The 25,236-nt window shown below is 46.2% G+C and overlaps 2 protein-coding genes across 5 annotated transcripts in view; both read left to right on the top strand.

The window, feature by feature from the left end:
* TBCEL (tubulin folding cofactor E like) overlaps positions 1–25,236 on the top strand; it is a 320,977-nt gene that overhangs the window by 148,591 nt on the left and 147,150 nt on the right. The gene's annotated exons all lie outside the window — the stretch shown is intronic.
* GRIK4 (glutamate ionotropic receptor kainate type subunit 4) overlaps positions 1–25,236 on the top strand; it is a 177,884-nt gene that overhangs the window by 35,675 nt on the left and 116,973 nt on the right. For all 4 annotated transcript variants that reach the window (XR_009727721.1, XM_061368511.1, XM_061368510.1 and 1 more), the window contains exon 2: positions 24,351–24,484. Coding sequence is in view for 3 of the 4 variants with exons in the window: in XM_061368511.1 (XP_061224495.1) it covers positions 24,403–24,484 (82 nt within the window). In the remaining variant the exon portion in view is untranslated. The remainder of the gene's footprint in view (positions 1–24,350; positions 24,485–25,236) is intronic.

Genomic DNA, 25,236 nt, shown 5'->3' with positions numbered 1-25,236 from the left:
ATATGTATTTCATCCCTTGCCCAAGAGCCATACACATGAGTTCCTGTCTGCAGAACCTATGGCTTGCTGGATGAATTCCCCCAACTCTAAGAAGAACTAAGAATCAGGGGGCAAAATCAATATGGGAGAGCTGAGTGACAAATCTTTCACTACCAATAGTGCTAAGATGATAACTGGTAGCCCAGATAGGCAATTAACATGATTGGTTAAATTAACTGATGGCAGGAGATCTCTTATGTAGAGGTTTGCCTCAAGACTTTGTGCCCTTTCTGGAGGCATGCAGGGAATAGCTGTGGAGGATAGGCATCTCCAGAAACTAGCGTGACTTTCAAGCAGCGTGGATGATTAATGGGAGTTTATTGCTCTTGATGGACAAATGAAGCACCTCCGGTTTTCTTGTGAGTGATGTTCTGCTTTCTTCTTCCCAGTAAATGATTCAGCTGCTCAAACTTTGCTAAGAACTATTAGAGGTAAAGAGAGGGGAGAGAAAGGAAGAACTGGCCCCTTCTCAGCTTGATTTATGATCCAACTCTTTTGTAACAAGATTTCCAGTGTTGTAAAATATTAAATACATCCTTATATTCAATATCACATTTTGATACATTTCATGCCTCATTTGCTACTGGAGTCAAGGACAACTTCACATTTTTCATGGCACAAGGCCCAGATTTGTCTATTTATTTATTTTTAATCACTACATTTCTCTTTTTTTACCTGTATCAATTTGGATTAAATCTTGGCAACCATAGCAACCTATTCCACTGGGTGGTTTCAGGTCTCCAGCACGTGGGAACTTCTTGGTTTGGCTTATCCCTGGCGGGCTGCTGTGCAGTAACCATCTATAGAGGATCATGGTTAGCAGGGAATGGGAGAAAGATACGGATTTGTGATGAATTATACATTGAAGCAGGCAGCCCTTTCTGTCGCTGGCAGCATCATTGTTAAACAAAAGGCTATTTTGTTTAACATCTCACGTGATATAATGAGGGGGATTAAGTGGAATTTGCTGCCACAGTTAAAGGAAGACGCATGTAACTCCTGTTGGTTAGGAAGGGCTCAGGATTTGTCTTTGCCTTGATCTGTGTGGGAGGTTTTTTGATTATCGCGTCTCACATGGGGAACAACAGCTGAATTCTGTTGCCTGCTGTATTGAGCTACAAGTACACAGTGACTCTGCTTCTGCAGGTAGGGATGGGAGCTTGGGATGCGTCAGACCTAGTGATGCATCTCTGTCGCTGGAACATGGGCTCCATCCGATTTCAAGTTATTGGACCGTGGGTGCATCCTTTTGAATTCCCATGTTAATCCAAGGAGTTTTTATGGGACTGTGTTAAAAGCTGGGCTCTGTGGAGGATGAGTGGTGTTGACTGGGGAGAGCTTAATTCTCTCCACCCTGAGTCCATTCCACTTAGCTTCACTAAAGCGTCGGTCCTCTTTCTTAAGCTAACATAGAGGAATTGGACTGTGTTCCCTCTGGAGGTGATATCTCAGATGTGAGTCATCCTCCTGGGCTCAGGGTGTCTGACTTTCTCTTTACTAACTCCTATTTTTATTTCCTAGTGGCAAGGTGACTCTGTTTTTTTTTGCCTGAGAAAGTGCATTAAGAGCCATTTGCAAGTAACTGGAGCTCAAGAAACTCTGCCTTGAAATACAAGACAGACGTTTTGAACAGTGAGAGTAATTAGAACCTGTAATATCTCCCCTAAGGCTTGTGGTCAATTATCCATGAATGGCAACTTTACATTACCATTGGATGCTTTTCCTGAAAGATGTGCTTTAGCTGAAGTTGGAACGAGCTCAAGAAGGCCCATGGCTGGTTGTTTTGGAAGGGGGCCTGGACCACCACAGGGGGCCTGGCTGATCTGTAAGCGGGAGCTGGTTTAGCAAAAGAGTTCAGTGTTCACAGATATTTCTCAACAAGCTCTTTTGAACTGCCTCAGCTTTGTCACAGAAGCCAGATTCCCAAGTGAGTGGCCACAAGACTTGGAAGAGTTTGGCTGGATGAAAGGTTTCAGAGCTAACCTATTGGTGATGGTGCCCTTTCCGTTCCCAGGAGCGCACATCTCCTTTCAGAAGTGATCAGCACCCAGAAACTGGATCCTTTCAAGTTGAAGTGATAACATCTCCTAATGGGCAGCATCTTGGCAGCCTTTAGAGACAGGTCATCACCAAGACATGGCTTCCTGAATGGATGATTTTGAACCTTGTACCCATTGGCAAAGGGATCTGTGGGTGATGAGAGTTTCACAAATGATAAACTGGTTTTCTCTCTCCATAGGGCACTTGAATCTGTATTGGAGAACTTCTAAGACTTTGGATCAAAAAGGCTTCAAAGCCCTTCTTTTTAAATGGAAGTATCAATAGGAGTCGGGGTTCTTACTAGTTTAGGGGCTTTTAAAACTCCCATTAGGTGCTTAACTGCCTCTTTTGGTGGTTGATATCCTTTGAAGATCTGTCCCAAAGTATTTGAATTACTCCTGAAAGTGGAACTTGCTCTTCTAAATTACCTGGTTGCCTGCAAACACTATCCATAACATTGCCTTTTCCTTACAGCCGCATTAATTAAAAGCCTTCCCACATCTGGCTGTCAGCAGGCCCTTGTGCATGATAGGGAGTGCAGGAGTTTCACCCAGGCTGGTTCTTTTATGATCCCAATGCTTTGCAAGTGAAACACAATTTAGTGAGAGAACCTGTCTTTGTTCCCCTCCTTCCCATACAGCAAACTAATTGAAAACAACATGAATGTTAATGATGCATTTCGCATTTGGAAGTTAGAGGGGTGATTAATACATTGTACGTTGTATATTAACACCTTCTCAGGGGCATAATGAAGACAAAATATATGCTCTGAGCCAAGATTGTTTATTTCATGGTGTGTTTCCTGTGTTCCACCATCCCTTTTTGCATTGAAATACAGGCTTTCCAATCCAGAGGGTTTTGTTTCAGAGCATAATTTTAAATCAATCAATAAACTTTTATGTCTTAATCCGTTTCTCCTTCCCCTTTTGATTGGATAGCTGAACCAGTGTGTAAAGTGAGCGGAGATGGGAGGAAGGCAGGAAGAGGAAAGAAAAGCTCGGAGGATGATGTGAAAGGGCAGGGATGTGGCAGGTTCCTGAAGCTGTCACCTCTTGATGATGGTGGAAATGATCCTGTTATGAGAGAGAAAGGTAACAAAGCATAACCTGTTAGAGTCCAGGCAAAGATTTTTTTCCCCTCCTCTGCTCCTTGACCGATGGCCACCTCCAGAATCCTTGTAATGCTTTTTATGATTCCTGTGATCAATTGCTCTTGTGAAAAGCTGGAGGCTGAAGCTTTTGATTAATCTATGAGGCAGTTGGATTCACAGAATACATCCATGTGACAAGCAGAGATCACTCTCTTCTGTCCCTGGTTGGTTCCGGAATGACAAGCGCTGGCATAATTGGGCTGTGGTGACCCATGACTACTGGAGCACCCATGCACCTTCAAAGGCATGTCTGCTTCCAGTTAGGCTGGGACTTGGGCACTGTCATGGCCCCAGCCTTGCCACGGTCTGACTGTCGCAGTGTGCCACACTGCAAAACCTCTTTGCCTCCAGGAGGACTTTAAGCAGGATTCCAGGCCAGGTAACCCATCTTTGGTAATGACCAGTGTGTCCGTGTAGCTGGTGCTGAGCATCTTACTTAGAACCTTCTTGCAGCCCTGGTGAAGGTTTCGGCTGAGCTGTAGACGAGCAGCACTATCCTGCTCACTCACAACTTAGCGTTCTAGAGGAGTTCAATAGTTGCCAAGCTCCTCAGACACAGAAAACAGGAGGACAATAAGACTGCCAGATGTGTTGATTTTCATACGTTATTTCATGTGATAATATGGGTTTGGAGGATTGTTACTGTGTCATTTTTGTGTAGTGACATTGGAATAGTTTACTCTGCTTGAGATTTTGGCTGGGGTTGGTTATGACTGAAAGGCATGTGATTTTCTGTTTTGTATGTATGTGCCTAGTTCAGTGCCTAGATGGAACTTCTCACATCTGCAGGGACAGTGAAGTTCTAACCTGAGAAAGCATCTTAAACCCTTTAGATATGAAGGCAGGACATTGGTGTTGCAGAGCCAAAGTATCAGACATTGCAAGAGAAGTCAGTGGGTCTGCAAACACATGATGGACAAAAACCTTAGCACTAGGAGGCAGCTGAAGCTGGGTCTGAAATATGGGAGCAGAGCCTCCCAACTCATGCAGATCACCACTGTCTATGAGCAGGCATGGTGTTTACCTCTTCCCATGGTTTATGGACTTCCTGAGGACCACAAAAGGTGATGAGCATCTGCGGATCTGCATCCCTCAGACTGCTCACAGGAAAAAGCTCTGGGAAATGACTGTTTAGCACGATCTGGCCCTTAAGCTGTAATATTGTCGTAGGTGGCAGCATGTGGTGGTGGCTGATTATGCAACTCCAGGAAGAAAAGAAGATCACGCGAGCTCCAACACGTCTATAATTAGGCACAGTGAATGGTTATAAAACAACAAACACTTTAAAAGTGCTGTTCTTGGCCACAACTGAATTATTTTCCTCCTTTGGCAAAGTCATTAAAGGGGAAGGTGGGGGGGGTGGGGTGGGAGGAGGGAAGTGTGTTTGTATCAATCCGCTCTGCGTGTTTGAAACCTTCCTCTGTTATTTTTTGATGAATGAAAACTGAAGCCTGAGAATGGGTAGAAAGTCCTGGTGAGAATGGCTGCGTTTCATCTTACAGCCTCTTGCTAATACATGGCACTGCTGTTGCCACTGGTGTGGTGAGGAAGAATTCCACTTCTGAGGTGTTTTTCAATGGGGAAAGGATCAGTTCCCACGTGGCAAGTTCGGTGTTTATAAACTGTCAGAATGGCAATGAATGGAAACGGGCTTTATCTATTAAAACAAGCAAAATGCCTTCAGAAATTGACCTTTCCTGTTCTAGCTGCCCTTAACGCTTTTTACCTGCTGTTTTCTATGTGTTAGCATTAAACCAGCTTTGTCTCTCTGTTTTGCCTGAAATGATACTAGGCTCAAATGAAGGGCCTCAGGCTTTTTGATGGCACCTTCTACCTGAATTGCTTGGCTCCGTCTCCCTGCCTTAGGAGCAGTATCCTGTGGCTGTTTATATGATCTTAACCTGCTGTGGCTTGGCTATATCTTTAATGGCTTCCTTGTTTGGCTCTAATTAATCTTCCGTTAATAACACAGCCCCAAAGATACAATTACAGATTTCAGTAGTCCCAGGTAGAAAGACCTGAAGTTTAGAGTGATGGTACCAAGGAAAAACGTCATTTCTCAGGATTGTGTAATAGAACGATTTTATCCTCATCCTATAATTCCCAGGCCAGCTGTGGTTGGAGGCAGGATTTACTGCTGCTCCTCTCTGGCAGGCAGGGTCATTCCCCTGACCTTCTGCTCTAGCAGACGTTTGAACCTGCACATAAATCTGGGGCTATTGCTTCTCCCAGGCATCTTGGTGATCTCACTGCTGCCTTGTGCTCGCTGTTGCATATCTGTCTGTCTGCCTGCCTCTCTCTGTGCTCAGACCCCAGTTTTTGGGGGGTCATGGGGCCGTGTCCTTGCTTATCTGCAGTTTGCAAAGGGAGCGTTGCGTTTCACAGTTTGGGCAGCATAACTGGTGTGTAACCTGATGTGGCCTGAATGGGTAACTGGTTACTGTGGACAGATAAAAGGAGATGGTACAGGGTCTGCCAAGGCTTGAGTACCATATATATCCTTGAAGTTAACGATTACTTCTTATAAGGGGAACCTTTTTAAAGGTGGAGATATAAGGTCCTGAATTGCTCAGCTGCTCAGAGATTTCCCAACCCTCTCAGATGCTCTGGCCTGGTTACCCGTGCTCAAAAGCCTGTAAGGAATGCTGATGGAATTGCTCAGTGATCTTGAGATCAGATGGGTTGATCTGATGACCACATCAGCAGTTCAAGTGTGCTGTAATGGTCAGCCAGGAGCCATAAGTGACTGTTCTTACAACTGTTCTTGTACAGAAGATTCTCTTTTACACCTTGGTGCAAAGTAAATCCAAGCTGTCATAGCCCATAAGCATAAGTCCTTGTGTACAGCCTCTTTAGCAGACTGCAAGAGCTGCTTCCAGAACAATAACTCAGGTAATAAGGAGTCCCCAGGTTCAGCTTAGTAATAGCTTGTAATGACTCCCAGGGAGTGATTTCAGCCTCCATTATCCTCCTAGCCATACCCTCCTTCTATAGCACTGTCTATGGGGAACCACATCTGTACCATGAGCAATCTTATTCCTTGTTGAAAAGCTGAATGCATGCTGTTGGTGGGGAGCAAAGGTATAAATCTAGGGATGGGGGACAGTTGGGGAGGTAGGGAAATGCATCTTATGTTATGGAGTTGGGCAGAGCATTTGGAAAACAGCGCTGTGGTGAGGAAGAGGTGAAGGGGAAGGGGCTGATTGAGCGGGTAAGGACACAGATCTGTTTAGAAACCTTGATCAAGAAACTTCAGGCTTGGAGACTCTTAAGACCAGGATGGAGGCTCTGATCAATAGGCTTTGCATGAATTCCTATAAAAAAGAAGGATTTGGTTTTGACTTTGTAGGCAACTGCAGGAGAATTTAATCCATTGTCCCCAAAGGAGTCTTTCCAGCCCTCCTCTCATCAGGATAGGCAGGGACTGAAAAACCTTCCAGGTGTTAGTGGGGTTGGAAAAGCAGAAGAGGTGGGGGAGAGGCATAAATTGAACCTCAAATGTTCACAATACAATGGTAATAGAAATGGAGGTGGATGGGGAAGAAGAGATCATCCACATTGAGTTTCAGGTAACCAGTAACTTCCCAGGGCATTTTTGGCTCTTCTCAAGTCTTTGCCTGTGTGCTGCAAAGACCTGTGCAGGCTGAACCCAATCCGTTGCTGTGGTTTGGGTGTATTTTGGTGTCAAGCCCTGTGATTGCCACCCAGGCAAACACTTGAATGCCTCCCACCTTTGGAGATAAGGGTTGTCCAAGCCTAAAAGCCAGGCACAGAAGTGAGCTTCCTGATGGCAAGTGCATGCCTGAATGTTTTGATGGAGAAGGGCCAGAGTACCTTGCCTTTTATCAAATCAGCCTTCTATAAGCTTATGTTTGCAAACAAACAGGTTTTCACCTTGAAGCTGAGCTCTCTCTGTGTGTGTATTTATGAGAAAGTTGGTTTTTTATACTTCATTTTCCTGTGGTGCTCCATGGCTTTAGTTCACAAATCCCCTTGCAAAGAGGGTTATGACCTTGTCAGTGTATTCATATGCTTCTATGTGCTCCGAGAAAGAGTCAAAGGCATCATCTCTCCATGTAAAGAGTCATTACAAGCAACCTTTGAATCCATGATGGGACTTCCAGGCGAGCATAACTGGAAATGGCCATCTCCAGTTATGGAATACGTCACATGGCATAACTGGAATGACAGATCTGAAGCTCATTTGGGTAGATCCATGCAGTACCAAAGCAAGATAACCTAGTGGGGAACATTTCCAGTTTTATAGAGGGGGAAACAGCGGGCAGAAGAGACAGTTATTTCAGGATAAGGAACAGGGCAGTTGCAGAGCTAAAAATGGGTTTCTGGAGTCCCAATTCAATAGACCAAACTATCACGCTGTGTGTGTTATCTTTTACAGGCTCACTAGCAGGCACAAACATGTACCCTCCCACACAGTTATAATCTCAGTTTGTGTGTCAGACATTGCTGATGGGTGAACCCAGAAAACTCCACAAGGCAATTGCAGAGGCATTGCCAAAATTTCCCTGGCTGTTAGTCTAAGAATGTCTGCCCCTTGGGTCTACCAAACTGAGCTGGGAACCCTTGGAGAAGCATCTGTTACTTCTAGCAGTGGCTTTCCTGGGAAGTGGGTTCCCCCACAGACTGTTGAGCTGTGATTTTTGTCCCTTCCTGTCCCACACAGGGCTGACAGTGGGAATGAACCCATGAAACCTGTGCTTCCTCCCCGTGAGCATGCACAAATCTGGGTCACATTTTGATGGGGCATCTAGAGCATGCAAGGAAGGTAAGGTCCTCTTTGTACTTGTCCAAACTGCCTTGTTGGCTGGTGGATGGGGTACTGCCCAACTGAAGCGATGTCTGGATGCACTGACAATGGGCTTTTCTTTTTCCCTCTTGGACCTGCTGGACTCCTTCAGAGTCAACCATAGGCTCCCTGTGAAATTCTGGACAAGTTATTTGGTCTTGGTTTTCACTTTTGCAAAGTGAGGATGGATAATGGTACCAAGGGTGGTGAGAAGCAGCAGTACGTGAAGCCGCACTGAGAAGGGGTCCTTGCATCTCTTGCCTTCTGACTCTTGCTGGTGGCAAGGATCAGATTTATTTGGACAAGGCTGTTTAGAGGGGGCTCTTTAGGCTCCTCTGTAAACCCCAGCAAATCTGCTGTGGGATGGAAGGCTACTTGACAGCCATTACTGCCAAGCTTTGATACTCTGTTTACACATGGCAGAGATGGATTGTAGACACAGTGGATGACTAAACAGATTAGTTACCACATCGTTAATTACCTTCATCCCAGCACTGTTCTGGACAGTGCTCTGAGGCAGAACAGTGACCTGACGATACCAGTGCTGTGTTGCCTGTCCTGAGCTGTCAGTGGGAGAGTTATTAGAATCGGTTGAACTGGTAAATCACTGGCGACTGCTTTTGTTTGGTGTGAGAGAGAGCATCTCTATAGAAGAAAGTTGCCTTGCATAGTCCATTTGGTTTGTGTTTACAATGAGCTCTTGGAGTGACTTTCATATGTCCTGTCCCACTGTGGAATAGCTGAGCTTGACTGCACCACAGGATGAAAAACCTCAATGAATTCAGTGGAGATAAGGGTGTTGTTAAAAGATGCTATCTTCTCATTTCACTAAATATTAGTCTTTGAGCACTGGCTAAAAACTTTAGGTGTGAAATGTTAATGGCAGCATCTTCTAGTGTGCACAGCACTTCATTGTGAGGACTGGGCTCTATTTCAGGTTCCCCGCTTGGCTTTGATTTGCTGTGTGGAGCTGCAATTGTCTTGGTTTGGATGACAGGAGCATAGTACTGGGGGACAAGGATTTCATCTGAAGTCTTGAGGATTTCATTTGGAGTGCTGCTGTAGTTCAAGCAAATGACCAAGTCCAGCTAGGCAAAGGACCATAGAGTGGGTTTACTGGGGCAAGAGGGAGGGAAACCCACTCCAAATGCAGCTGGAAGAATGCTGCTCCAGGTTTCCAGCCTCTGGGTTATTCCCAGTTAGAGCTAATGATGATATATGGGTCTTGCAGAACACTCTTTATGCTGACACCTCAAAGCCCTTCACTGAAGAGGTTTGCAACATTACTCTCACTAGGTACAGGTGGTAAAATTAATGCATTCAGAGAGGAAGTAGTTTAGCCAAGCAGCAGAACCGGGGTTGAAGTCTTGGTGTCCTGAAACAGTGTCATGCTTTCCCTCATAGAAGCCATTAGCTTTTCCAGCTCTTGGACTTTGCTGGTGCTTGATTACCAAGTTAAGCCCTGCTGTTCTAGGAGGTCAGCAAGCTTATACCTCTTGTTCATGCATACTTACTTGCTTGTCTGTTAGCTTCCATGAGACCCCATAAAGCGCTCTTAACCCTATCTGTCAGCATCTGCTGTGTGCTCACAATGACAAAATCAAACACAAGCTTATCATCATCTTCTTCCTTCTGCTGAGCAGCTGCTGTGAATAGCACATGCCAGTGCTTTAACTCTCCTAAATTGCTCACAAAGCCTGGGCAGATGTGTTGAAAACGTTTTAGGGCTTTTTCTGGGCATGGTGTAAAAGCTGTGGGAAAGAGTGAGCCCTGTGGCTGTTTGGGAACATGGCCCCATGGTCCCTGTAGGGTCGCATCTCTGCATGCAGTGCAGCCTGGGCCTGTTCTTTGCTAGGAAGTGACTGTGGGCACACAGTCATCTCTTTTCTCATTCCTGGCTCTAGGGTAATCTGGGATATAATCCTCAGATTAGTATGGTCAAACCAAGTGTGAAGGCTGAATTATATCAGCAGCAGAGTCCAACACACTGGCTGCTCCTGAAATATATCCGTATTTCTTCCTCCCTCCCCAGTTCCCCTTCAAGGATGCAGAGCAGCTTGAAGTCCCTCTGCCCTTCTCCCTTCCCTGCCCTGTGTCGCTCAACTATTAGCAGTTGAAGCCTGTTTCTTGCAGCTTGTGTTGTTATTCCCACTTTCCCCTGCATGGATGAAGCCATTTCACACCAGCCCAGCTATCTGCCAGGTGCATACCTGGCTCTCTCCCTCCTCTTTGGCTGCAGCTACAACTGTGCCACCCTCACTCAAACACATGGGTTAACTGCGGGCATTTTTCTCCTCCCCCAGGCTGGGTTTGCTTCTCTTGGTGTTGGCTCAGCTCCCACGGCTTCTTCCTCGCCCTGGGGAAGAGTTGGGTCTGCCACCAATGCAGAGAGCTTGGGCTGTGTAGGTGGCTGCCTCTTGCCTCTGCCTGGAGCACAGAGCCGGAGGTGTGTGGGAGAACACGGTCTCTGCATCCCTCCTGTGCGCTCTGTGTTGAGCTCTCCCTCCTGAGATGTTACCGTGCAGCACACAGATGGCCTGAACAGTTTGGGGAGCAGACTCTCTTCATTTGTGTAAAGGCAAATAGGCTTTGAAGTGACTAAACTGCTACAGCAATAGTGACGGGGGAATTCAGATCTTCCTGCGGGGTTTGTTCTTAGGCTTGGTTCCTTTCGTTGCAGCTACGGGCTTTGGCACACACAAGGAAACCTTCTGCGTGTTTGCACTTCTCCGGTAGCATCCTGAGCTGCCTCTGACCGCAACAGCTTCAGCAGTTTTGCCCTGAACTGTGGCATTGTGGCACGGTTTGTCCAGTGTCTGCTGACGGTTGCTTGGAAGGGGATACCGGCTCTCTTTTGGGAAGCTTCCTGGTCATTAAGGAGCTTAAGAAGTCACTGGGGTGGAAAGAGCTATTTCTGCCCTGTGGAAAATCCCTGCCGCTTATTTTGTGAGCTAAAGGTCAGTGCTGCAATCTCCCCTGTACAGATAAAATATGAAACCTTCCCTTCTCTGCTGTAAGCCTGGACCACTTCTTGGTATTTCAGCATGCCTGTAACAGGGAGTAATGGATCGGGGAGACTGAGGCTCTTTGGGTTTCTTGCTAACTTGGAGGCTTTACTCAATGCCTACTGCACGAGCAAGAGATTGCTGCCACTGACCATGAGCTGATGAAATGAGACGCAGAGGAGTTAAAGAGAGCTTGAGATTACCCCTGCAGCTGTGATGGGCTGACAGGATGCGGCACAGCCCAAACTTCTAGTCAGGCTAAAATCAAATTAAAGTCTCCCAGCATGATATTTTAGGGAAGGGGGGGGAGAGATGGAAAAAGAAAAACCCAAAACAAAAAAAGCCCCCCACAGAGTTCATCTGGTGGATGGAGTTGCATTAAGCGAATGGAAATTAAAGGCTTTTCATAGAGATCCTCAGTATAATTTGATGGAAGACTTTAATTATTTCCAAGTGCCGAAGAAAAGGAGCTTGGAAGGATTTTGGAGGGGTGAGCTCTCATAAAGGTATCTCTCTTCACAAGCCTTTAGAGCTGTTGTTGCTGCTATCAGCTCCAAAAGAGGGATTTGAAATTCCTGTGCCCCCCATCCTCCCCAGAGACCAGTTCCTGCATAAGTGGCAGTCAGTCTCATAAGAGAAGGCCAGGGAGCTGCGAGGAGGCGGGTGAAGGAAGAGCAAAGACTTGAGTACTGCCAAACAGCTCTCTTTATCAGCCTTCACAAGGCAGGTAGGATGCAGAGGGCTCCTGGCTGTTAACACGAAGACAGCAGGATGTGGTTGATTTGGATCTCTCTTGGCGTTTGCACAGTAGAGCCAGAAAGAGCATCTTCTCCCTGGCACCCAGGGGAGATGGTCCATTAAAGGCATAATGCTAAAGTTGTCATTCATCCAATTCTTGCTTGGACAGCCCAGGAATTGATGGTTCTTTGTCTGGTCTCCAGGTTGACATAAATTCAAGTATCTGGAGAGTGTCCATTCTTTCCCTGGGACTTGGATGCTCTTCTCCTGTCTCCAGCCTGCTCACTTTTAGGCAGAAATGTGGCCTCTGCACACTCTGAATGCTCAGTGTCTTCAACTCCTTTTCTTCCCCAGTAATGCCATTTTGAGAACCCACTTTCTACCTCCATATACACCTCTCTAGGAGGTGACCTGATGGTGTAGCAGGCAGCAGGAGGGCAGGACCATGCCTTCTGATGGTGCAAAAATGGCTGTGATGCTGATTTGACCATGAGGGGCTTTGTGGGGTGCTTCACGTGCCCTACTAGAGAATTACTGTGTCTCCTCTGGTGTGCTGGATCTCCTCTGCAGGGATGCTCTGAGGATTAACATGGCTGAGGATGTTCATAGCAAGCAAGTGGGGGAAAACAGACCCAGTGTAGCTAAATAGGTGAGATGTGGGATCCATTCCTAAGGACTGGGGCAGGCACTCATTTCTCCTGCCTGTGAGGATGGGTGTTTGGCCGATAGCAGGCAAAAAGGCCACATTGGTAGCCATGGGGATGGGAGAAGGGGGATGCTCCATTGCAGGTAGGAGCCCTGGGCAAAAGGGATAGGCACACATCTAATGTGCTGCAGCAGGTAGATGAGCTGCCTCCCTTTCCAGCAGCCTGCAATCCTGAGGGATCACTGCCAGGCTTCAGGAACCACTGAGCCTGCATGGCTTGTGGGGGAAACGGTCCCAGAGAGGGAGCCGTAGGGATAAACATCCACAGCAGCTATCCAGAGAAATCAGCTCTGTTCTAGGGAGGCTTGAGTGACTGCAGAGTGAGGAGAGGGAGAAGGCACTGCAACTTCAGAGAGAAGCTTGATCTAAAGGGGCATTGTGTTTCATCAGTCTGTAATAAGCAGCTCCCTGGATGTGCTCTCAGATAGAGTCCTCTAGGGATGATGTGTCTGAGGCTGTTCAGGGGCCAGACTTCATCCAGCACTTCAGTAATAGGAAATGATGCCCTGTTTGTTACTGAGACCCTTTTGGGGTTTTTCCCCTCTATGTGTCAGAGGCTTTCTGCACCGGTCGTTCTGTGCTGTGTTTCCTCCCTAAAGCTGCTCTTGAAGGCAAAGGGGTTGGTGCTGTGCGCTTGGCCAGGCTCCTGCGTTGTGGCACTGCAGTTTGGGCTCTGCGTTTAACCCTTTCTGTGTGGTGTCAGCATCTCACCACCTTCCTCCCACATCGCATCTCCTGTGCTCTGCGGGCGCTTGTGCTGACGCATGCTGGCGTCACCGGGTGAAATCAAAGCCCCTCCTGAAGCTCATGGGTCCCACAGCCGGAGCTCGGATCAGTGGCTGAAATCCAGGTGTGAAATATCCTTCCAGATTGGCGTGTCAGCTCAGCACAAGAGCTGCTTGGGCAGAACGGCTGTTTGAGAGCAGACCGCTTCCTAAGCGGTGTATCTTCAGGGCAGGGACTATTTGTATAGCAGGAAGCAACTGAGGTGATGGCAGTTGGTTTGGCTTTTAATTTAAGGGCTTATTTGCACACATCAGGCTGTCCTTGTTCTGTTAATAACGGCATCTGCACGCTGGGGTCACCGTCTCTTTGAGGACTCGTTGTTTAAGCAACGGTATTTGTTAGGGGTGGCAGAGAGAAAATGGCCCCCTAATGTTAGTGATTTAACTTCTGGCAAAGCAGGCTGAGAGATGGAAAGGAGCAAGGGCTGCTTCTCGTGGTGCTGGGGGAAGAACCCAGCCTGGATGTGACTGCCTTCATTCACCTTCAGAATGCTCGGTGTTATCTGTCCCTCTGGGTGTTTTGTCCCTCTCCCACCAGCAGCGTCTGAGCTACTTTTGGAAAGGAGTAATGTGGAATTCAGCATTAACAGCTCTTCTTTTGGGGGCAGGAGAAGATGCAGAGGCTGCCAGGCTGCCATTTGACAGCAGTTAGCAACAATCAGCTGGGCTGATGGTTACTGGGCAGCTGGAGTAGTTGGATGCCTGCTGGGCTCTAAACTGGTTCAGAATGAGTTGTGCTGAATCACAGCCGCTCAAAACTTGCTCTGCTTGGAGTGTATCTGAGCTGAAGTGAATCCCAGGGGGTGGAGGGACAAAACCCAAGTGGTTGCCATGAGCTGGGGAGTTGAGGCAGTCTGGTGTACAGTTTATGCCTCATGGCTGAGTTCGTTCAACTCTAATTGATGATTTTTTCCCTATATTTGGAGCATGTATAACAACTTCCCTTTGTGGATTCCTGGGTGTCTCATGGGATTTGAGCTAAGATTCTATGATTCTTAAACATGCAGTCCTTTATTCTGTGGGGAAATCTCTTTACCAAATGATTATTTCATTAAACTCATATAAACCAAGTTTCGTGCATCTGCATCCCCATGAAATTTGGTTGGATACTGGACATCATATTCCAGGTTGATTAGGGATGGTCACGTCAATGGGTATTAAAAGCCTAACTGTGCAAGCTTTGCTTCCCCTGGTATTGAGAACAAACCAGAAGTGTCTGGATCAGAAAGCAAATTCAGGATGTCAGATGTCTGAGTCCTGTTGGCTCATCTGGCCAGACAGGCAGCGAATTTGGGCTTAAGGGTAACAGCTGCATTAGAATATGGTGCTGGATTTTGGATGGCTTATAGGTCAAGATGCAAGCATTAAACTTGGGCTAAGGCTGGTTAATGAGGACAAATTATGCTTATGGCTTGAAGAGAATGATGCGATCAGGGTTTTCAGAGTGCTCAGTGTGGGCATAACTTAGTCCCTTTGTACTTCCCTCATTTAACTGGAATTGATGTTAAGGCAGTGATGAAAACAACTGAAAAGCCAACTCTGGAAAGAGTTGTTCCTTGCTCAGTTTGGAAATTGGATATTGCTGATGAGGATGAGTGCTCTGGGAGCAGTTTTGAGAATGCTGCTAAGTCAGGAGCCCAGGCAGCCTGATTATAGCTCTCTTGGAGCAGGAGAAAGGCAAGGTGGTCAGAACACATTTGTTTTGTGAACAAATTTGTTTTTCACACTGAGGCGATGTGCTGTGCCTTTGTGGGCTTCTGTGTTATGCTTTGCTAATGAAGTCAAGTGATCTTTGCTTGCTGCACATTGAACCCCTGGATAAAGCCTGCATCTGTGGTGTCATTCTTCTGCTTGTATCATACTGCAGATAGGAAGGGACTTTATGTGCTCAAGTAAGAATGGAGTAAGGGCCTGTTAGGTGCCTGTGAGATTTATCCCATGCTCAGCTCTTCACAGTGATGGTAAGATGCAGACTCCATTAGAATCAGTAGTGACATTCTTTGTGGGGTGTGGGGTTTTACTCAGGGCTTTCCTAAGGTTAGTGTCCATGGCAATTCAGAAGTGCAAATCCCATCAGCACTTTTAGAGATCTCTCCTCTCCTTTAGCATAGAAGAACTTAGCTCTCTTGCAGGAGTGCTTCTGTCTGGACAAGGTCTCTGCAAGCGAGCAGGCTGATGGCATTTGGCTTGCTGAAGGAGGAAATGGCAAATAACTTGGGCAAAATGGTAGGTGAAGTCTGGGGCTGTCCAGGAATTGTGCATGTAATGGCCTGAAGTATCTGTCTGAAGCCAAGTGGGCAGGTATTTAAGAAACAAAAGATAAACCAGACAAGAGCAGTTATCTCAAGGCTGATGAAACTCGAGTGGTGCTTTGTTTAGAAGTACTTCTTGTATCATCGTCAGGCAAGCTGCTCTGTGCCCATATTCCCTGTTACGCAAAAGGCTCTCCAAGCCTTAGAATAAATACATTAAAGGCCATGAGACGGAGAGAAGAGGATGGTGAGAAACTGAGAGATGCCAGAGCCAAGACTGCGGAGGGAAGCCATGTCTCTTAGTGAATCCTCTGTGCTGTCATGAGGGGAAAAGCTGAGCAGCTTTTTGCCAAGGATATGTGTGTGTGATTTCTCTGGGGTTGTTTTGCCCAGTAATGCATCAGCAGGTCTAATAATAAGTTTCCTTTTGTCGACAAACATTGCTTCATTTCTGCACTTCCATCATTACGGCTGCAAGGATGCTCCTGCGGATGCAGCAAAGGTTGAGGGCTCATTTCCCAGTGAGGGAGGTTGGCAAACTCTGCCCCCTCCTGAAGCATCGCATGCTTGCACTTGGTATGGGTATTTCCCATGTGGCCAGGAGGGAATATTTCCTCCCTTTCCTGCTGCTGCTTGATGTGGGATTTGGCGTGATGTTGCAACAGCACGGGATAAATGCGAGAGCTGCCCATTCTCCATCCCTATGGGACCTGGATGCTTCATCTTGGTAACGCAGTAGCACTGTACCTCTAATTGGATGATCTTTCTTGTTAAACTGTTAATCAAACACATAGGCTTCTGGTTTGAAATCTCTTTTTTGGTCACTTATCCTACAAGCAGGGTTAAAAGCTTCTGTCATGCAAATTAATGCCTTTAAATGCAACGTCTCCTATTAGTTTGGACTTTGGTTTTGCTTTCGTGTGCAAGGCTATTTATTGCTATGAGCTGCTCTATTACTGCAGGAGCCCTCCTGTTGTGTGCAGTTCTACTGTTGCATGTACGTGCATCCCCTGACTCCTGTGTTTTCCTTTAGCTCTAGGTTTCCTTGCTCTCTAGTGCAGACTCTTCTCCTCTGCCCCTCCTCTGTCTGCTCCCAAGCCTATCACCCCTATGCTTTCTCATGCATATTTTTAGCTTGGCATCTGTCCTCTTTCCCACCTCCTTTCAAATGCATATGCTTACTGTCTTCCAAACACACCCGAAAATTCTCACTCCATTAAAATACACAAACCAAAGCCTTACAAACATCATCTTCAGCCATTCACAAATTGCCTCCTCCTAGCCTCAAAGTGCAGGCTTGTTGAGCTTGCGTGTATCAAAACGTTCTTTAGGTGATAGATGGGAGAGGAATCTATTTGTTTCACTTAGAGTCTGAGCAGCTGGAAGAAGCAACAAAACAAGCTTTTTGGCCATAAACCACTTCTTGCAGGTTGATTTGGTAGAGGCTTCTTTGTTTTCCTTCTTTTCCCTCTTGAATCTGCCAGAGCCTTTAAGTGAAATAAATAGATTAATCTTCTTGCTGTAGCCCAGAGATCAGGGTGATGTATTTAAGAGCTTTTTCTCCCCCTAGACTTGATATGTTCACAGATCCGATTCATATTTTAGAACTTCCTTCATGTGTAAAGAGGCTTCGTGGTAGCAGTAATTCTTCACTACCAGCAAATAGGGGCGAGTGCTGGTTGGGTTTCATTTCTTCTGCGAGAGCTGAAAATTCTCCATCCAAGTGTGTTTGATAAAAGGAAGCTTTGTGGCAAAAAATATCAGTCTCGGGGAGGGGAGAAACCACCCAAGCCCTGAAGATCTCCTTCAAAGGGAAAAGTTGCTCTTTTGCAACGCTGCATTCAAGAAGGTTCGATTGCTGCAAGGCGAATGGCTGAAAGCAGATTCCCAAAAGCATGCATGCTCATCAAAACAGAGCTGTGAAAAGTGTGGCAGGGCTGGAAAAATCATCAGTTTTGAGGAGGCAAAAATGGTTTTCTGCAGAGCCCTTTTCTGTGGTGAAAAGGGTATATATGCTGTCAGGAGTATACCCCTATATATAGAGTGTATAGTCTAGAGTATAACCCTAACGTATGGAAGGGGTATTTTAAAGCAGTTTGTTCTGAACACAGTCTTTAGCACGTTATAAAGCTGGGATCCTGGTGACTATGTTTTTCTTGTAGCATGTGCACTTGCATCACAGCTTGGTGAGATGCAGTCGAGCAAGTTGGAAGAGCTGCAGGTTTAATGCCATCCGGGTACTTGTGTCTTACAGTGTGCAGGGGAAGGTACAGTATGGCTTAAAATGATCTGGTGAGTCTATTCTTTCCTAGTGTAGCACAGGGAAAATGTAGGTGCCTGGCTTGCCCTTTCTGCTATGCAGCTGCTAGAGATCCCCTAGTAGAAGCCTCTGTCTGTGCGTGTCGTGACATACAGCTCTTACATCAGAGGAGCAATGCTGGTGTGGACATCTCTCACCCCTGTTTAATGGCAGCTTGATACCCCATCCGGATGAAGTCTGCCTTTTTCCTTCCACCTACAGACACCCCCCCTCTTCCTTTAGGCTTGTGGTGATGTTTCCTTTAAGATAATAAGGCAATTAAGAATGTCTGAAGTGGGTAGAGCAGATGTCGTCACTGTATGAGGCTACAGTGCTTTTAACTGCTATTGTTTGTTAATAATTACAAATCGTGGACACCAGGGAGGTAGAAAATCCCACCTGATCTTAGTTTCCTCTTCACTGGTTATTTTTTCCCAGTGACAAATGAGTTATCACAGCAAAGGGAAGCTTTTGGTAGATGGTCTCAGGAGGGTCGTGCAGGGGTGGTTTGGAAGGGTCTTGAAAACATTGCTGTGCCTGACAGTGCACTGTGAAGCAGGGCAGAAAGGCAGGGGATAGCAGCACACAGACTGAATGCTCTTGTGTTCCCAAAGGGGTTTGCCAGCACTGTTGTAGTGGCAAAATTTCCTAGTGGAGAAGCAGCTTAACCCTCTATCTAGAATGAAATAAGCTGCCCCAACAACTGAGTTTTAATGCTGTCAAGTCAATATCTGTAATGGGACTTCTGTAAGCATCCCTCTGAGGGGGCAAGCGGGGTTTTCACACTCGTAATTCCCTTTGCTGTGCCAATACTGCTTTCCAGTATTGACCGACCCTGAGGGGCCTGATGGGTCCGGTGACAAGCCTGTGGAGGAGCGGGTAATTGAATAAAGACATCCTCTGACTCAGCCTCAAACTGTAACTGCTGAAGTCTCCTCCTGTTCACAGGTCTGTGGTTGATAGTGCTGTGGAAAATCTTCCTCTGAGATAGCTGAGTCTGTATGCAGCTTGTATGAGGAATTAGGATGGGTACATATAGCTTTTATCTCTAAGCAATGATAGGAGAAGTTGATCAAGCTTTGCTAATGCTGGGGAGGATTGAGAAGGGTGAGAGGAGAGAGAACTCAGGATTGCGGGGAGAGGAAGTTAAAGGAAATAATCCTAAGGAATGAGAAATGTCAGGAATACATTCGTCCTTCTGCTTCACTGCCTCCAGAATTCTTTTCTCCTTGAAGTTTCTTGCTGCTTTTTCTGGAAGTCACGAAGGGTGGAGGGGAAAAAAATAGAAGAAGAGAGAGATAAAAGAACACAGCTAGGAGAATTCAGAAAAAAACCCCATTTTATGTATCAGCTGAGCAGGCATTTATCACCAACATCACCTTCCCTTGAATATCACCTCCGCTGGTGCTAAATGAATGACCCTCTGGGAGCGGTGCTGTCACTGTGGTGTGATGGAGAGTCAGAGGTCCTTTTATCCCCCCAGTACCTGGGCAAAAGAGATACCACTGCTCCGTCTCTCACCTCAGATGAGTTCATTCCTGGCCAGCCATAGTGTGAATATTGTGAGGGCAATGTGAGGAGAGGAGAGGCTTGGTGGCTGAAAGGAAAGCAGGCTCTTTAATGCTGATGAAATCTCAAAGGAGACATAGTTTTTATAGGAACACAGAAATTGCTAGACTGGAACAGAGCCGTGCTTCATATTGTTATGTATGCTTTTTCAGTGCTAGCTGCTTTCAGAAGCAGTGTATAGAGGCTTGCCCCGAGGGGTGATTCTTCTAACCCTCAGACACAGTGAGTTAGCCAGTGCCTTGCAGCATGAAGGGTTTTACATGCCTTCCAAAACCTTATTTTCTCTTTAAAACCCCCACAACTTGGCTATTGTAATTCCAGCTGTTCATTCTCTTTATACACATCTGATCCGTCTCTCAGTCTTCCTGAGGTTTTGACTGCAACCATACCTGGTGGTAATGATTTACCCATGCTAATTATGCAGTTTGCAGAGGAAAACGTATTGTTGGTAGCTTTAAATGGAGTGATTTTTCAGTTTAATTGAACTTACCTCTTAGTATCCCTGGGGGAGGCTTGCAATTGAGTTCCTTCCCTCCCCCTGAGACACAGAGGCACTTTTTCAAGCCCAGCAACAGTCACTTGTTGAGATGTTTTCCAGTTGCTTTCCCTCTTGTCTGTTCCATTTAAATTGGAGCCTCTCTGCAGATGAAGCTTTGCGAGAGGAAATAGCTTTCTCTGCTTGTCGAAAGAATGAAGAAGCCTCGTGTTGAGTTGTTTGTTGATATTTCCTGACAGTTCTTCAGAGTTCCTTGCTGCTCCGCAGCTGTTAAATTTGTTGTCTCAGCTGCGAGGATTACTCTAGCTTTGCTTGAGCTGCATTTTCTCACCATTCATCAAGCTTCTGGTGATGCACGGAAAGATCCATCAACACCAAAGCCACCTCCAAAGTAGCGTTTGAGTAAAAGTCTGCCTCCCGATTGCCTGGATAAGATTGAAGTTGCTGCCAATTTTAAAGGGTGTTTGTGGTTTCTCAGCGAGCTTGCAGACGATGGTGTAGGGGGTTTGCAGTAGAAGAAAACAGAGGTTACATCAGGATATAAAGCACACACACGTTGGGGTTTTTGAAAGCCTCCTTCCAGGACCATGGGGAGAAGCGCAGCTGGAGATGCTGTGCCTTACCTTGATGGGATGCAGCCCATCTTCAGGGCTCCTCAGCTGGAGACAGATGTGACATGACAAATGTGGCAGGGCAGGTGGCAAGCAGGTTTTCAGGGTGGTAGTATCTTCACAAGCGTGAATAGAAACAGCAACGAGCCTGGATTTCTTACGTGTTCTTGGCAGAGGGAACAAGAGGGAGAGGAAGGAGGTGGCTGGTGTTCAGGCATGCCTTCACTGTTGGTATGGCAGCTTCAGGAGGGGTTTATTCTGTGATTTAGCATTTTATTCTGCCTTTTGGCTTTTGCTGTATTGTCTAAGATCTCACAATACCAGGACGGTGTGGCAATGGTGCTCTTCTTCATTGCTATCTCACAGTCATTAAAAATGTATAAGCAGTTTCAGAAGCAAGTTGCTTCCTCTGAGGAGCAAATCGTCCATAATTCTGCTTGGTATTTAGAGACTTATCTCCAGAGAGAACTCAAAACTCTTCAGTGTGGTCTTGATTTATTTTATTCTCTTGAATTTTCAGAGCTAAAGATGAAAAAGGGCTTACCAGGAAAAGAATTACAGACTTGAGCTGTGCAGAGAGAAGCCAGGGGCCACCTTATGGTCCCACCACCTATTGAGCAGCTCATGTAACACCCTGAAGGACCTATGAAAGTCTTTTCTAGCCAGCCTACCCCTTTTGGAGGTAGCAGATTCAGACTGCTTTATAAACAGCTGTCCATCAACCAGGCTTGCTTGCTGTCATAGCACGCTGCCAGTATAATAAAGAGAAACCATTGATGCAAGAGCTGTGAATGCATAAACGGGCTGGCGTGTTCTTGGTGCAAACTTGAATAAGGGAAGTTTGGTTTGATTTATTTCCAGCAAACTGTGGTGAGAATGAGCCTGGGATAAGCCATCTCCACATGCACAAGAATTAGTGCAGCAAGTTGCTAAATACCCTTGATTTCTTAAGTGTTTTCTTAGCTTCTGAGGCTTTCTGCTTTGTGTTGCATGAAAGAGGGTTATCATCCTCCCCTCTCTGTGTGGAATCGGAGGCTGCACTGGACTTGATGCCTACGAGTCCTTGCTGCACTTGGGCAGAAAGCATGTTTTATAGCTGAGAGAGATGAGAGAGGGAAAGGTGCACCTTGCAGCTGTAAGGAAGCTAAAGCTTTTGGAAAGATGGCCAATTCAGCAAGGCAAACATTACCTTACAAAGAATGGGTTTGAACTGTGTTTACCACCCTTTCATGCCTGAATTTAGAGAGTAGGAGACAGGAGCAACTTGGGGTTTGGAGAGATAAAGAGAGCCACGAGGACTGAAATCCCTCTTTGTTCTTCTGAGAGTAGGTACCTTGACGTTAGGCAAGGAGGAAAAATCCTCCCTCTCATTTCCCTCTCATCCTAAGTCTTGAATTCCTGTGTCTGTTCCCACTGCTCGGTGGCACAGGTGTGATGATGCCAAAGTGCCCTTGTGTTGCAATCCTTGGGTATTTTGCCAGCACCTCCATCAACCAGATGGTCGATGGCTGTGGGTTGCAGGAACCTGTGTAGTTCTGCTGTTTGGTGAACCCCAAGGTGTGTTTCTATTGCTGACAGATGTTCCTTGGGTTTGCACTCAAAAATCCAAGCACTGGGAAGCCGTTCTTAGCAGTGGGTAATGGGTTAGGTGAATGCAGCATCCCTCTGTGCTCCATGTTCTAGGTAATTACAACCCTGCCGCTCATGTAGCATAGCACAGTGGGTGCCTTGTATTTATTAGCTTTGCTATTAACACTGAGCTGGTGATGCAAAGGCAGCTGCTTCTCTGGGAATCTCGTGATTCTCCACCAAACCAGGCTGCAAGCAGGAGAATTGGCCTTGTGGTTCATCCCTCGGATGTGCAAGAGGAAGGGGTGAGAAGTGGGAATGGGCTGTGGAGGGTGCAGATACGCTGCTAAAGGTGATGGCAAGGTGAAAAGAGCCGAAGGTTTCTGCTAGTTTTTGGTACAAACCCCTTTTGATGAGTTGCTCTTTTGAGCAAAGAGGGAGTGCTGTGGTGAGGAAACAGCAGGGATGAGCATTTGACAGGTTTGTAGTCGTGTGTCAAGATGTGTTTGAAGCCTTTCTCTGTGTCTCTTTTCACTGATGGCTCTTGTAGTCTCCTCTAGACTGCTTTGCCCAGGGAGAAGGGGACAATAGAGGAGAAATAAGGCAAACCACATCTGAGGCCCTTTATCAGATGCTTTGCTAGTTGACATGTAGTTAATCACCACCGTCTGGCTGCTCAGGACATTGTTTGCATGGAAAGCATGCCTAGGGTGGCAATGCAGGACCTAAAGGAAGAGAAGAAGATCGTGGATCTTGGCAGTGGCTTTGGAGCAATCCTGAGCATGATGCAGCTCTTTGGGATGCAGAACTCAAGCTTCTTTTATGGTTCTCTGGCTCCTTCTGTGGCTCCATGGGGAAGGATTGAGAGGGGATGTGCCTGGGTGCGACTTTGGTGCTGGTTCCATAGCCTGTGCTGTGGTACTGGTGGGAATAAATCCGATGTGATCCTGCTGTTCTGTCAATAACTTGGAAAGTCTGCAAAGAACTGCTTCAAACTGCTCAAATGATAACGTTGCTCCACAATCTGTCTGCTCTGCTGCCAGCACTTCCATGTAACCCATTTACCATGCGCTTAACCTGTTAGGGTTTTTGACTCCCTAGGATTTAACCTTAACTCCCACTAAAAAGAAGGGGAAACTGTCATTGCCTTTCTCAGAGGTGGCTACTGGTTTCCTGGTGGTTTTTTGGCAGCTTTTTCTTGTTAAAAATGCATTGAACTCACAACTTGTGCCATCTTCAAATGTCCAACTGATACTAGAGCATGGAGTCCCTTGATTTTCTCCACCTGAGAGAACTGGGACTCAGGGTGCAAAGGAAGCATTGATCTGGAGAGAAATGGAGCCCCACGGAATGGAGATGTGCTCTCTGCTCAGCCCCTGTGTTGCCTTCGCTTCTATGGGCACATGTCAATATTTCTTTCCCTGTGAAAAGGGGTGAGCGCTGAGATGAGATGGAGGAAATGGGAATGTAATCTAAAATGAGACAAATGGAAAAATTCCAAGTTAAAAGCTTTGTCTTTCTCCAACAAAACTCCTGGTGACTTCCAAGGCAGGGTAAAGACTTTGCTTGTGTCGGGTCTGAAGTATTTAGCCCAAGAATTAGACAAATGGAGTAGCATGAGAATGTTTGCTGGATAATTGGACAAGGGAGAGATAAGGGAACAGATTAAGTAGTTCTCATTTAAGGACATTGCTGCCTTGGAGATAATTTGATCAAATTGAGGGACAACCATTTCTCCTGTAAAGTAAAATCCACCCTGTAAGAGGAGCAACAAAAAGTGGTCCTGCTCTTAGTCTTGTCCTGAATCCTCTTGCACCTGAAAGGGAGGGAAAGAGGTGGTGACTGTCACTGGGGCAGGAGCAGTACAAATAATGGGTTTCTAGGTTGGGGGCCAAAGTTACATTGTTGTTATGAAACTGTTTTGTCCTAGCCTAAAAGCAGAAGTCAGTATTCTGTTTTAAGTTGTAGGCTGTTTTGAGCGGGGAAGAAAAGGGAGGAAGGTGGAAAGAGAAATTAAAGATCTGACTCACTTGGTTTTGTGGAAATGCTGAAATTGCCAAAATGAAATATTTGGACTTTTCCTTGTTTTGCTTCCTTTTTTTTTTTTTTTTTTTGTTGGAAGCTCTTCTGAATAATTCATAGTCTGTAAATAGCTTCCTCCTCCTCCTCCTTTGGTAAATAGACTCTTTGTCCCAAGTGCTTGGCAAGCGTGAAGCAGTGTCATCCTGCTGAGCCTCTGGTTCAAGAGCAGAGGTGCTCATGGTGCTTTGCATTCTCTCTACAGAGAGTTATGTCATGCCCAGACCACCAAAGGGCTCCATGAGGATTTATGGAAGATGCCCCGTGTCTTGGCGCCTCTGGTGCTCCTTCTGCTGTGGCTGATGAGGATCGCTGCCAGCCCCCATTCCCTGAGGATCGGTGAGTACCAAGCTTGCTCTGACCTGTGCTTAACCATCCTTCTACTCGTTGTTTGAGCCACTCTGTGTAGAAATGCTTGCACCAAGGGTGCCAAGCCTTGCCTTTGTTGGCTGGGTTCCCTGCCTTGGTGGTGTGCTCACTGTTCAGGTGGGGATGAGGTGTTATAAATGAAATGCAGTTTATGGTGGATGTATGTATTTGCATTCATTTTTATGGTGGCAATTCTACCTGATGGGAATCTTTCTGTATAGTTTGAAGTGAAAGCCACTCCTCAAAGAGGCACTGAGGAGTGATATTTTCCCCAGGCTCTGCTTGATGCTCTCCTAAACTCCACACAAAAGGAACTGGTTTTCTGTTGTCCCCACATGGATGAGCAAGGAGTGTTTGAGTCCAAACCAAACCTAGTGAAGCAGTGCCACTTTCTTTGTAAGAAAGCCCTGTGCCATTGGTCTCCTTCTGGCTTTATCAGAGTGTTCAAGAAGAGGCACCATCATCTTTGCTTGCTGCCTGTGCGGATGCGCATTCAGGACCTTGTAATGAAACTTGCTATACATTATTGACACGTTACTCTGTTGTTTAGAAACCTGACTGTTCTCTCTGGAGCTACTAGCTGGTTGTATAAACTATTTGTTGCATATTAGCTGATCTATTCCTGTCCCCCCTTGCAACTTTCAGAGGTGAACACTTGAAGTAAAATTACTTCTCCCTTCTGCTCATGGAGCAGCTCAGAAATACAGCAAAGGAGGGTCTGT

The sequence above is a fragment of the Neopsephotus bourkii genome, unplaced genomic scaffold, assembly GCF_033783945.1.
Source record: "Neopsephotus bourkii isolate Nb327-2 ecotype Australia unplaced genomic scaffold, CSIRO-AGI_Nbou_v1 NB_1433, whole genome shotgun sequence".
Classification (NCBI taxonomy): domain Eukaryota; kingdom Metazoa; phylum Chordata; class Aves; order Psittaciformes; family Psittacidae; genus Neopsephotus; species Neopsephotus bourkii.
This window is presented reverse-complemented; position numbering and strand designations above follow the sequence as displayed.